The 13,322-nt window shown below is 53.8% G+C and overlaps 2 protein-coding genes across 16 annotated transcripts in view; one reads left to right on the forward strand and one right to left on the reverse strand.

The window, feature by feature from the left end:
• ATXN2 (ataxin 2) overlaps positions 1 to 8,492 on the forward strand; it is a 132,025-nt gene extending 123,533 nt beyond the window's left edge. Inside the window, exons 25-28 of one of the 10 annotated variants that reach the window (XR_014234512.1) lie at positions 713 to 781; positions 5,967 to 6,102; positions 6,240 to 6,349; positions 8,147 to 8,492. The gene's annotated coding sequence lies outside the window, so the exon portion shown is untranslated. Of the gene's footprint in view, positions 1 to 712; positions 782 to 5,966; positions 6,103 to 6,150; positions 6,350 to 8,146 lie in introns of all 10 variants that reach the window. The other 9 variants (XR_014234513.1, XR_014234514.1, XR_014234515.1 and 6 more) reach the window with 9 other exon arrangements.
• Positions 241 to 13,322, reverse strand: part of SH2B3 (SH2B adaptor protein 3) — a 39,656-nt gene continuing 26,574 nt past the window's right edge. The window contains exons 3-8 of one of the 6 annotated variants that reach the window (XM_082355927.1): positions 4,908 to 5,009; positions 4,734 to 4,825; positions 4,555 to 4,649; positions 4,241 to 4,455; positions 3,980 to 4,151; positions 241 to 3,106 (exon numbers count right to left, since the gene is read on the reverse strand). In XM_082355927.1, the coding sequence (XP_082212053.1) occupies positions 3,063 to 3,106; positions 3,980 to 4,151; positions 4,241 to 4,455; positions 4,555 to 4,649; positions 4,734 to 4,825; positions 4,908 to 5,009 (720 nt within the window). In that variant the 3' untranslated portion in view covers positions 241 to 3,062. Of the gene's footprint in view, positions 4,152 to 4,240; positions 4,650 to 4,733; positions 4,826 to 4,907; positions 5,010 to 13,322 lie in introns of all 6 variants that reach the window. The other 5 variants (XM_082355926.1, XM_082355925.1, XM_082355923.1 and 2 more) reach the window with 5 other exon arrangements.

Raw genomic sequence — 13,322 nt, forward strand, 5'->3', positions numbered from 1 at the left:
TCAGGCATCTGTCTGTTTTACCAGTAGGGGGCAGGAGACACACACACAGACACACACACACACACACACCTGTAATAAAGAAATCCAGAGGGCTGAAAAGATGCAGCGATGTACAAAATAGCGTACTCCTGTAGACCCCTAAGCATTTGTTAATGTCTTCAGTTTGTGGGAGGAGGACAAACAGGAAAAGCAAGTGTTTTGCAGAGACTATAGTCATAATAGATAGATAGAGCCTTTAAATACTGTGGTACCAAATCAAGATTCTGAAAACTTTGTTTTAATTCACATGTAGCAATTTGTACATTTTAGCAAAATTTGCATTCTTCAAGAATAAGTTACTTATACAGTACATAAACAATACATTAAAATTTGCCAAATACCTTCTGCCTATAATGATACAAGATGAATCCATTTTCTGTGTTGTCATTACAATGTGCTGCTTATTTCGCTAAACACTGGGTGTCAGATGTGTCCTTGTTAAGAGTCAGTGGATAATAAACTATCAAGTTCCTCTAGCCTGTGGGAGATGTTAGCGCTCACATGACATTTGTGATAACAGACTTAGCCCTGAATAATAGCATAAAGGAATCTAAGGCAACCCTTAGGGAAGGGTTCAAGGCCTTGATTTTAAGTTAAGAAACTGTTATGTAAAAATAGTGTTTTCTGGTTTAAGATTTTAATGATTGCTATTCCTTTCTCCTACACGGTCCAGAAATGATCAAAGGCAGAAGATTTATACCAGATAAAGCCATATGGATTGCTGGTCTAAAATTCAAGGCAGGTTAGTTGACTTAATTCTTTGGTGCTGGTGACTGTTAGTTTGTAAAAGTTCATTGAAGTCAGGCGAAGGAAGTGGTGATGCTGGGAGCAGTTAAGCTATCCTTGTTGTCTGTAATTAGAGACAACTGGAGGGCTCGTGATGCTTACTGTCCAACTGGCACTCAGAGTCTGGCTCTCAGTAGAGGCTGCTGGCTTGGCCTCTTGCCGCCAGCAGTGGTCACATTGAGGCTGGAAAGAGGGTGGTGGAATGTGCTATGACTGCGGTGGGCTGGCTGCAGCCGTCAGGGTTGCTGCCTCACTGCCTGTGACGGCATCAAGCCCAGGGACCCACTGCTCCCGTTCCTCCAGCTCAACCTGCTCTAGCAGAAAGAAAAGGCATTGACTTAGTGTCGCTTCTTCCCAGGCCATGAGGGGCCTTTTTGTCGGAATGTATTTGAGCTGTCCTGGTAACTCAGACACATTTAGTAAAGAAATGTTTTTCGTGAACATTTTACACTGAAGCAGTCTGGAAGTGGGTGACTCTGTCACAGATTCTGAGCTTGTACTTTGTAGCCAGTCGGTCAGAGCTGCTGGCTTGCTGTGCCTGGCTTGCCTCTTGGCACTACCTGAGAATTGTATGTTGAGAGACTGTTAAGAAGTGAGTGCCCCTGGCTTGTGGATATCATATCCCAGATGTTTGTTTACCCTTCTGGTTGGAGGGAGGGAACTTACTTGTTTGGTTCATTGTCTGCTTGGCCCCTTTCCTGTGCAGACAGGGGAAAATCTGTACCAGTGACTTGTCAGCATTCACTTTCTATGATGAGCTTTCTCTTGTAAAAGAGAAATCCAAAACAGTGCTTAACTCCTGGTCTACACTTTGCTTAGCATTCATTAATCAGACCTGCTTGATGTGTAGAAAATGTGGCCCTTAGAAATAGACCGTAACTCTAGATCAGGGTTGGTTATGCTTTACCGTCTGTGAAAACACCCAGGACTGTTGGTTTTATCTGTATATATAAGGTGGGGGGAGGGGCATGCCACACAGCTTGCAGGATCTCAGTTCCCCAACCAGGGATGGAACCCACGCCCCCCTACAGGGGAAGCACGGAGTCCTACCACTGGACCACCAGGGAAGTCCCAGGAGTGTTGGTTTTAAAAGTGGAAGAGAGGTGGCTCCTGGCCTCCCTGCCCCTCCCGAAGTCTGACCTCTGACCTCTTGGAGTACAGAGAATGGCTGGAGGGAACAGACACACGCCTCACCCCAGATAAGGCAGGCAAGTAGTTTAAGGCCAAGATTTAATTTTAGCTTTTGACTTATGTATCTATAAATGTTAAGCTGTGCTGAACTCCCAGTTTCCTAGAAGCCACTTCGATGAGCCCAGCGGCTATATTGAACGGCTCTGCTCGCACCCAGAAGCAGCTGACTCCACTCGGTCACTGCCTCCCTTGTTTCTGAGCCTCTGCATGAAAGTTCTGGGAGGAGCCAGCCCCCTATGAATTGTATCACTTGTGAAAGGCAAGTACAGATGGAGATTTGACTGCAGGACCTCCCTGCATGGTAGAGGTTATGTGTGCCTATGTATACATGCACACACATGCTTCATCAGATGAAGCAGTGGTTACTGTTGGAACAGAACACTGATTGTGGGCTATTAAAGGAGTTTCTCATTAGCTGTGGCACCAGATTCCTAGCTTCCATTTTGGCTCAAGAATGAGCCTAAAACCTTGTGGGATAATTTAATAAGCCTTTAGACACTTGGAGGCTCTAAGCCAGCCCCGTTGGTGAAGGATTTACTAGAAAGGGCCCAGCAGCCCTTTTTTCCTTTTTGCTTGCCCCTCCCTTACCCCTCAGTTTAACTCACCATAAAGCTGCTGTAAACCAGAATCCAGTTTTTTATTCATAAGGCACCAGGGTGGTATTGTTCCTTGCCACCCTCCTATTTCAGTTAATTGCCTGAATTTCCCTGAAAGGGTGACACACTTCACTTCTCTACATTTAGGAAGGACAGTGGCTCCTCAGCAACAGGTGACTGTCCTGAGGATGCAAAAGACAAGGAAGCCAGGCATGCTGGCTCGAACCAGGACCTGGTCAAGTAGGATTTGCATAGCTGTCTCTGACTACAAAAATCGCGTGGGTATTAGTTCAAACAGTGCAATGAAATAAGCAGTGGTTTAATTTTGAAACCTGAATCCTTTGAAAAATTAATCTGAGGTAAAAATGTTTAAAATCATTTTTGACCTTTAGCTTGTCCATCTGCCAGAACTTTGTCCTAAAGTTGAGAGTCGAAGCAGGATAGGTGTTGTCACCTGTGGCTTGGGTACAGCAGACCCACCACGTGGACTGAAGCTATAACGGGAAAAACCACAGGAGAATCCAGGGCTTGTTAGTGTTTTGGGCTTCCTGATGGGCCCCCCTCCCCCCTCCCCAAGTAGAAAGTCTGCCAGCTGGGACAGTGTCAGTGAAAAAGAGAACAAGTTTCCACTGCCAACTCTGGCCCTCACCCCACCGCCCCCTCTAAGAGTGATGGGGCCTGGTCCTAGGGACCCAGGGCAGGAGCTGGCGACATCCACGAACAAGAACTACATCTGTAAACAATAAGGAGAAAGCCAGGTGAGAATGGAACTTCTAGGAGGCCCTTTAACAGGCCTAATTGAAGGGTCACATCCAAACTGGAATGAACAGTTAACAGTGTCCCTTAAATCTCTCTCTGGAAGGAAGGAAAGAAAGTTACATTCAGAAGTTCACATCTCTGCTTGCTTGTGCTCCTCGGGGGCCTCTGGGAGGCCTGTCAGAGAGGCGTGTACTGATTGTCTATGGCCCGCAGGTGGCTCCGAGAGGAGGAGTCCATTTCATAGTCCGAGTCCCGGGCTCGACTGGTGGGCTCGGGCTCCAGGTGCCGCAGGCTGTTGGCCAGTTCCTCAGGCGAAGGCACCAGGTGGAAGATCTGCTCTGGGGGTGAGGACCGGCCTGGGAGACCCTCTGGGCCGAGCCCCCGTGGACAGCCAGAAGCGCTAAGGTGGGGAAGGCCCAGCTCTGAATCCCAGCGAGAGAGGGAGAAAGGGAACAGGACAGTGTTGGAGGAACCTGGGGGACAAGTGACCAAGAGAGAGACCACACTGTCAGTCTTAACGGGGTGGAGGCAAGTGTTGGAAGGACACAACACAAGGTCTCGGTTCCCAGTGCCACCACCCCCTTTATCAAGGGGCATTAGGGTCACACCTGGCGGCTGGGAGACGACTACCACATAGCTGGACAGCCGGACGTCACAGGCAGCCCCGCACTCGAGTGGGATGGGTGAGCGCTGGAAGTGGTGGAGCATGTCCACGACCGAGGGGAAGTGGAGGTGTTGCACGCGGCACTGGCCCCGCTCGGTCAGTGACAGGCGCAGGTGCTGCAGGAGAGGAGGGCGGTAGGCTCAGGCATTGGCCCCTAAGGGCCTTGAACCTGGCCAGGGTGCGGCCCACCTGCCTCGCCCCATACCTTGGCTATGCCCTGGAAGTTGAACGTGAGCACGTACTCCCCACGCCGAGTCTCACTCTGCCGTACCAGGAACACTCCGTGAGCGTCAGGACCCTGCAGCTGAACCAGCTGAGCTGCCTTCACTCGGGAGATGGGGCCATGGAACCAGGGGTAGCAGGACAGGAAGTGATCTGTTTTCTGGCAGGCTGGATCCAGCAAACCCCCAGGAGAAGCACCTGATAGAGAAGGAGATGGGTGATGGTGATCCTTTGTGTGTGCCTTATGTCCTGGGCTGAGTTCTGACATACCGGAGGACAAAGGCCCTGACCCCTCACCTTGGTTCAAGGAATCTGTGCTTCCCCTTGGAGAGTTAGATGTGCCGGGCTCTAAGGCTGAGGGAATATGCATCTCTGGGTCTGTGCCGAGTCTGCTGGAGAAGGGTTGGGGTTAAGAATCTGGGTAGGTCAGGAGGAGCAGTAAAAGCTGTGCCAGGAGTGGGGCCCTAGGGTCTCACCCTTGGCCTGCGCACTCCCGGAGCTCAGCCATCCATGAATTCAGCTGCTGCTCATCTCCCACCTCAAAGATGATGTCTGTCCGATCCTTCACCTGGCAGGGAGGAAAGGGAGAGCTGTGTGGGATCCCTGAGGTCTGTGTCTATTCCTCCCGGGTGTGGAAAGCTGTCACTCACCTTCAGCACAAAGGTGTAGAGGTTATCGGGCATCTCGAGACGTGTGCATCGCCGAATCTCCTGGATGCTGGAGCAGGCTGCTTGTAGCTTGGGCTTTGAACTCTAGGAGACCAAGGCAGACATTCAAGGCCTGTCCCTGATGGCCCTTCACCCACCCAGGCCTCTGCTCTTTTCTTCCACAGTCTCCCCAGGGGCTAGCTTGCTGTGTGCATGCTCGTGGTGCTGCTGAGCAGGCACCCCAAGCCTGGAGTGGGTTCTAGCATTCTGCCCTGCAGGAGCCTGCAGAGGGCCCTCTGCCTGTAGCCACAGCACCATCTCCCCCGGCCTGCCCACCCCCCCACACACCCACTGAGCTCCCCAGCACCCGATGTGGCCTAAGGGCCAATCTCTGCTTCACCTGGACCTGTGGACATTCCAGCTCTGACGTGTCTGTTGGCTGACGCCTGCTTCTCTTCCCACTGGTGGAGCAAAACCCCCCAACCCTGGCCAGTCACAGTGGCTGCTGGCCGCCTCATCGCAGTAAACCCAGAGAGGGAACGTGAGGGTATCCAACCCCAGTTCCCTCTGTGGTGCTGGCTGACTCTGGCTGGCGGCCCAGGACTTTATCATACCTTTAGCTCCGCTCCTCCCCGCCACTGGCTCCCCACCAGTACGGGTCTCTCCCAGCCTAACAGCAGGCTTAGGAAGCAGATACTATCACCACATCTTAAAAAGAAGAAACTCAAATCTTGGAAGTAAAGTCATTTGCCTGAGGAAGTGGCGATCAGGTTGTGAACCCTTATCCAAAGCATACAGCCTACCTAGAACCTCAAATTCCCACACCTAGCTAATCTGTCCTGCCTTCAAGTCTTAGGACAAGGAGGGGGTTGGCAGAGTAGCTTAGCTATGGGCTCTTGGGGCTCTTTTGCCAATGTGCCCAAAGGGGCAAAGCCTGGCATGGCTGGCCTCAATTACAGCCAGCCAGAAACCCACACAAAACCTGGGGCCCAGCAGTCTCCCATAACTGAACACACGTGGGGTTCAGAGTGGGTGGGAGATGAGCCCCTACCCTTTTGCCAGCAAAAGGGTCCTGACTGAACCTGGCTGACCCTGCAGATGTTTGTTCCCAGGGCCCAGGAGCTCTCATCGTTTGCTCGGAAAGGAGATCACCCCTTCACTGCCCCCATCTCCTCCACTTCCTCCTGTGATAAAACTGGTAAGATTGTTTCTCTGGGGTCATGAGATGATCGATGGCTGCTTCCAGCACAGGCCAAAAGAAGATAAGAGTGTGGGGGAAGGAGCAAGATGTGGGGAATGGACAGAGGAGACCCAACTGGGCCCTCCTCCCTCCAGCAGCTTTTCCTAAGAGCCAGGAGACAGACAGCAAGGCGCACCTGGAAATACCACAGCTCCCACCAAGGCAGTGCCGGCTGGGGAGGAGGAAACAAGAGGCAGGAGCAAAGGTGAGTTCCAGGCACAATGGCTTTGGCGGACCTGACCTCCATGAGGGGCTGACTTTTCAAAAGGTGGTGCAAGAGTCAGTCCTCAAAGCCATACGCTTAACCATGCTTCAGACACACAGGTGCCAGGGTTCTGATAGAAGGATGGTGACCCCAGGACTGGGCAGCCTGGCAGGAGAGGGTTGGTCAAACTGGGGCTCTTCCTGGTCCAGGCCTACCCCCAGAAGGTCTTGGAGTTGCCAGTCCTGCCCTGGTGGTTGGACACAGCAGTCTGGGGAGAACAACTCTGGGAACAAGCTCAGAGAGGTTGCCCAACTAGTAAATCCCAGCCCTAAGTGACCAGCACCAGCCAGGGCATCTTCACCCTTCAAGTTCTTGTATGTCCCCCACGACCGAGTTCCTCAGCCTGGGAGCCTCGCCTGGCAACTACACAAGCACTGGACACGCCGGAGCGCTTGGGAAGCAGGGCCTCTGCTCTCCCAGCAGCTTTCACTCTCAGCCAGCCCCTCTGTCTCTATTTCCCGTCTGCAAAACGGGTTAGGTGCAGAGGGCTCCTTCCTTCTCTTGCTTTTGCAGTTGGCCCTGCCTGGACCCCCAGCCTCCCCACTGGCTCTGGGCCCTCAGCATCACTGGGAGGAAGCAGGCCAGGCCGAGAGGGTAACAGGCCTCGCCTCCCTTTCAGTTCCGCCCTGGGCCCTGGGCCCTGCCCCCAGTGTGAGTGCCAAGATGACTGGCAGAGCCTGGTTTCACTCTGAAAGTGGGGCCCTCCATGCCAGCTTCACCCCCAGCAGCTGAGGAACCGCTGACCTGACAGGCAGTGAGGAGAGCATTCCCCTCCTCTCCCCACAGCCTGCCAACCCTGGCCGCACAGACGGTGGCGAAACTCGTCCTGGCTCCCCTCTGCCTGCTGGCTGAGCGTGATACGGGTTCTTTGGTGTCTTCATGGTGGCCCAGGCTCACACAGCTCCAGAGGCTGAGCCGGGGGCTGAACCCCAGCCTGCCAAGGACCAGAGCCAGTGCATCTAACCTACCATGCTGCCTAGTGGGGGAAATGCCAGGGGCTCTGCCCAGATTGGAGGGGCAATTGAGAGCACAGGGACAGACATCCCCACCTATGGCCACAGCCCTAGCTGGACAGTCCAGAGCAGGACTTGTGAGCGCTGGTCACTGTGTGGATGGACCAGTGGGTGCCTTTCTGACTGAACAATGTGACGGAACTGAGCTGTGGTGGAGAGCGCCGAGCCCGAACCGCAGCCGCAGGAACACTTGGGGCTTCAGGTTCCCCTCCTCTCACACACCCTCTATTCCACCTGCAGCACAGAGCAAGCCAGGCCAGCAACTGCTCTCTGGACCCACCTCAGAGTCACGCTGTGCTTGGGTGATCAAAATGACCAGACCATCCCAGTGTTTGTAGTACAGGCAGTAGACTGTCACCCGCCACGTCCTGCAGCATCCCTCCTGGGGAGCTGGTCTTCTCCTTCTTAGCTCCCAGCATCCAAAAAGCCAATGGCCACTGGGCCTCCAGTGGTAATCCATTTCTTTCTTTGCTCTGGCTGCTAGGAAGCGCAAAGACAAAGATGTAGACCAGCTCTGACGCTGTCCTCACAGTAGGGCTTGCGTTTCTAGAGCTAACTAACTTTATCCAGGCTTTTTAATTTTTCTTACTCTTCTAGGCACTAGGGTTCAGACTTGACCCTACCCTTCTTGTATAACCTGGGACAAGCGACTCAGCCCTCCATGCCTTAGTTTTGTCATATGTATGTATGGTGGAAATATTTAATAGTCCCTCTCTTTTCACAGGGTTGGTATGGTGATTGGGTGAACTATTGCAAGTGAAAGAAATACCTGATAAACAGCTGTTGTTAAATTTCCAGGCTGGGGTCTGAGGCCAGCCAAGATGGGAAAAGCCTGCTTGGGTTGACTGCAGCGTTACAGTGCTCCTGTGTCACGTACGGTACCACAGCTTCCCCTGAGCACACACCTGCTTCCTCTCAACCTTACAGACCCTGTTTGTGATGTGCTCCCTTTCTACCTGCAACGAAGTTGACACATAATATAACCTCCCTCCCTACATACATACCCTAAGTAAGATAAAGGGAAGTAATGGAATGTAATTGATACTAAAATAAAATGTATTTCACTGTGACTATGCATACACACAATGAACTACTCAGGTGCTTCTGGGTTTGAAGAGATCAAGGACGTGAAGGTGCCAGAGGGTAGGGTGAACCCTGAAAGGACAATTAGTCTGTTCAGTGGACATGGCGGGAAGTTCCATGTGCTTCTACATAAGACAGCAAAATTCTGGCCCTAGGTTTGTTCTTGTGCTTCTGGAGGGCGTTTTGGTCAGCTCTGCCTAGCCCGCGGGTTCATCCGGTCCTCCTCAGCTCCCACGGTCCAAGGACTCCTTTCTCCCGTGGCAGGGGGCCGGGGGCGGGCGGCCTTTGGGCCTCGAATCTGCCTGGAGGGGATGAGAGGATGACTGGGACCAGACCTGGCCTTTCTCTGGAGGCCCTGCCTTCCCTAAACCTGCTGCCACTCCCTGTGTGCTCAGGGGCGGGGATGGCCCATCCAGAGTCTTCCAGGGTACTGGGCTGTACCCTGCTCTGCCATGTACTCATGGCCATTCATACCCACAAGACCCCGGCAGAGGTGCCGGTGCCCCAGCAGGAACAAAATACACACAGGATCACAGAGCTTCTGAGAGAGCTCCCGGAGAAGGGAGACAGACACCCAACAGGCAGGGGACAGTAAGGGCCAGGACAGGCGGGTGGGAAGGCAGTGAGCTTCCCAGGTGCCAGGATGACCCTGGCAAAGGCCCTGAGGTGGGGAAGCACAAAGGCACAGTGAGACTGGCACGCAGTGAGGCGGTCCCCACGGGACCTTGAGGCTGTGGGAGTCCGTCGGCTTATTCTAAGGTGGAGCTGTGGAGATGGGCAGCTGACGCTCACATTAAATACTTGGGCAGAAGCAGGCCAGCTAGTTGGGCCAGACCCCGCTCATACCCGCCGCCTCTGTGGGAGGCTGGAGGGGAAGACAACATCCAATTCACACCCAAGCAGTAAAGGGCCTGGCACAGAGGGTCCCGTGGTATGGGCAGGCTGAGCCCTCACAATGGCCTTATTCCATCCACTGTAGGGGCCTTTATCCTTCAAGGGAAAGCCTTGAGGGGAGACCTCCCACCACCATCTGGAATCCCCCAGGCCACACCAGCCCCTTAGCAGTCTTGCCTCTCCCAGGGTTTTGGGACCCTCATTCCTGTCCGATGAAGAGCAGCAGTGGGACAGGAAGTAGGACATAGTATATGGCTGAAGGTCTAGGTCCAAGCCACACTCCTGCCATGGCACTCATGCCCTCAAGGTAGCATCCCCGTGGCCTGGAGGCAAGGTCAGACGAGCCCTAGCTCCACCACTTATTACCTTTGGGATCTTGGGTGTGGCACTAACGGCAGCCTCAGTTTTCTCTTTGGTAATGTGGGGACGGTGAGCAGACTCCAGGAGGAGGAGGGTGGGAGTGCAGTCTTCGATGGGGGCCTGAAAACTTAAGGGCTCAGAAGAAATTCTAGATCCCAGTCATGGATGACTGAGTCCCCCAACCCCAGGCCACAGCCCAGAATCGATACTGCCTGTATGGATGAATAAATGAACAAATGGACGAAAAAACATTATGGGAAAGGCTTAATCATGTCTTACTGATTGTATCAAAACAACCTTAAAAAAAAAAAAGAGAGAGAAAGAAAATACCCTGTCTTGTTCCAAAAATTTTAGTTGGGTTATAGGGATACTCAGAGTGGGAAGGGAGACAACTGCTAGAACACAGACCAGAGTTTCACTTGCCACCAATTTGACTCTGAGCTTCCTGGCAGCCAGTGCAAAGAGGGATTCCCCAAGAGAAGGCAGCTTCTTGTGCATGGAGAATCACGTGCACAGTAGTCCATTAAAGGCTCTGAGAAGACCTGAAGCAGAGAAACCTGAACCCATGTATTCCCCAGACTTTGGCCACCCTGTGTCCTGCTCAGAAGCCTCTCTGGGGTCTGCACAACCACCACAAGCAACATTGCCATCCTGGTTTTTGGGAATTAGACAGTCCTGGCCTTGAGTCCCAGCTCTGCCTCATCCTCCATGGACAAGTGACTCACCTCTCCTAGCCTCAGTCTCCACTTTTGTAAGGTGGGGTAATAGTGCCCCTACCTTCCATGAGAATTTGGCAATACAGTGTGTGCAGGGTATGGAAAGGTCCCTGGGGACACGGCACAAGGTGGGGATGAGCACAGGGCCTTAGGAATGCAGTCTTAGGAATACCTGATCTGCTCAGAAGCAAACAGCCCCTCCTGAGGAAGCTTTCAGCTTTCACAGCTATCTTTCCACAACAAGACCATGAACCCAAGGCGGCCTCCCTGCTCCCTTTCCATCTTTGTGTCCTCTGCAGGGCATAGAGTTAGCAGCTTTAAATGTTTGCTGAGCACTCTCCAAAGTAGAGAAGGTGGAGGAAAAGGCACTGGAGCTAAGGGTACGGTAAGAGCTAACATCCAGAGACCAGAAAGTACAGCCAAATCCACAAGATGGCAGGGGAGTTGGCTGTGGCTAGAAACGGTACTAACAGACCCCCTCACACCACCCTTTAGTGAGCACCTACTATGTACCAGGCACTGGGGCCTGGGCTATCCATCCAGGACGCCTTTGAACTGTTGAATTCAGAGGCCAGCACCATTTCCAGAAAGTTCAAATTTCAAAGAAAAGAGCATCATAATTGAGGAACGGAGGTGCCAGGACCAAAGAAGTAGGAAGGTCATTGTTCCAGACTGGAGGGCAATCCTTGACATAACTATGGTGATACTTTGAGACCATCCTGCTCTGGGGCACCTGTCTGAGGAACAGTGGTGGGTGCCTCCCATGACCCCCACCCCCCCAACAGCCCATGACGCTGGTGTTTTTATCCCCACTTCACAAATGAGCCAAGGCTAAGAGAACCTCCCGGAGGGACTGGTCACAACACAGAGGATGCACAACCAGCGGGCCTGGATCCTCTGGAAGTCAGCCCGGCATCTGTGTTTAACGTGGGCCCTGGGTGCGTCTGGAACCCACGGCATCTGAGGGGAAGGCTGGGCAGGGGGGCCATACCCACTTCCCTCCCCTGCCCCCCTTTCCCCAGGCACAAGAGACTTGGAGGAGGGAGGGCTCAGTCCATCCCACAGCGGCAGAATGGTGGATGCTGGGGCAAGGGCTCTGGAACCAGCCGGACTGGGGGCAAAGGGGGCGCTCACAGGGAGCCCCCACTAAGCGTGAGGCGTCAGAAAACAGGGTGACACCCTGAACCCCCTGCGAGATGGGCAGCATCAAAATTGAGTTGCTGTCCATCAGTCCCGCCATTGCTACTCCCAGACACATCCAGAATACAGCTACTTCCCATCCCCCTCCTCTGCTCAAAACTCTCCTGTGGGCCCCATCTTGCTGGTCCTCACCGTGGTCCGTGAGATGCTGCATGACCTTGTTCTTGTTACCTCCTCAATCTCATCTACTGTTCCTCTCACTCACTCCGATCCAGCCACACTGGCCTCCACTGTTCCTGCGATGTACCAAGCACACTCCCACCTTGGGGCCTTTGTACCTGCTGTTCCCTCTGTCTGAAAGGCAGTTTGCCCACATTTTCACAAATCGGGCTCCTCTCGGATTCAGGTCTCAGCTCAAGGGTCACCTCCTCAGGAAGGCCCTTCCTGACCAGGTGTCTAAATACGCAGAGTCACCATCACAGAACCCCTTTACTTCCTCCACTGCACTTATCAACCTGTGAAATGCACTCTGTGGGGACTTGTTCTTGTGGCATCCCCGGTACCGAGCACAGTGCCTGGTAGGCTGTAGATGCTCACTTTCATTCCTATACAAATATTCATCACAGGCCCTTTGTTTGCCAAGTATCGTGAGTGCTGGGGATAAGTAGGGCCCAGGATATGGCCCCCACTGCAGACCGCCCATCGCCATGAGGGCTCTGGAGGAGTGGCAGGGATACGTCAAAGCAGGGTGATCGGGGCGAGGACGGAGGACACGGGGTTGGGCCTCCAGAGGCTCAAGCCGGCCAGGGGAGAGGACTGGCTGAGAGGAAGGCTCTGGACACCTCACGGAACACATCGAGCTCGTGTTACAGATGGAGGAACGGGGACCCTGAGAGGCAAAATCACTTGTCCCCGGCCACGGAGAACGAAGCCAAGGAAGGGCTGGGACTTGGACCCTCGTCTGCCCAGCCCCAGAGCCCACACCACCCACCCCCATCCAGCCCGTTCCTCCCAGCTCATGTTCTCTCCCACCACCTGGCCTGACCCAAACTGCAGGTCTCAGCAGAGAGAACCTCCCCTCCTCCAGGGAGCCTTCTCTGATCACCAAGTCGTGGTCAGTGCGATTCCTGTGCCTCTCCCTCGGCACAGGGCTTATCAGCCCTGGCCATAATTTCCTGAAGGTGCAGCTGCCCCCACCGCCTGCCTGGGAGTTCCTCGGGGGGGTGGGGACAGGGCACCAGGCCTTGTTCCCAGCTGGGGCCCAGCACCGGGTCCAGCCCAGAGGAGGTACTTGGAGAGGGTTTGTCAGATGGATGGGTGAGTAGCTGCTAGGTGCCTGGGGCCCCAGCCCTCATGTCTCGGGAGCAGGGGCAGATGCGGGGGGTGTGGTGAGTTATCTCACCCCCTTGTTCCCCGGCTCCCTAGGGGGCAAACCGAAGGCAATGAGCCCGTTCTAGGGGCTGAACAAATGTTGGAACTACCAGCCACAGGTCACTTCCTTCCTCTGCCCCCAACCAGAGCCCCGCAACACACACACACACAGGCCCTTCGAGTGCCTGCTTCAGCTGCTTTTTCTCCGCGTGAGCCTGAGCAAATCACGTCACTTCTCTGTGCTTTTGTTTTCTCATCTGTAAAATGGGGGTGATGTTGGAGTGCACCCCCAGGGCTTCTGTACGTGAACCTGCCTGTCGCCCTGAGTGCACGGGA

This window comes from Balaenoptera borealis (genome assembly GCF_965194805.1).
Source record: "Balaenoptera borealis genome assembly, chromosome: 14".
NCBI lineage: Eukaryota > Metazoa > Chordata > Mammalia > Artiodactyla > Balaenopteridae > Balaenoptera > Balaenoptera borealis.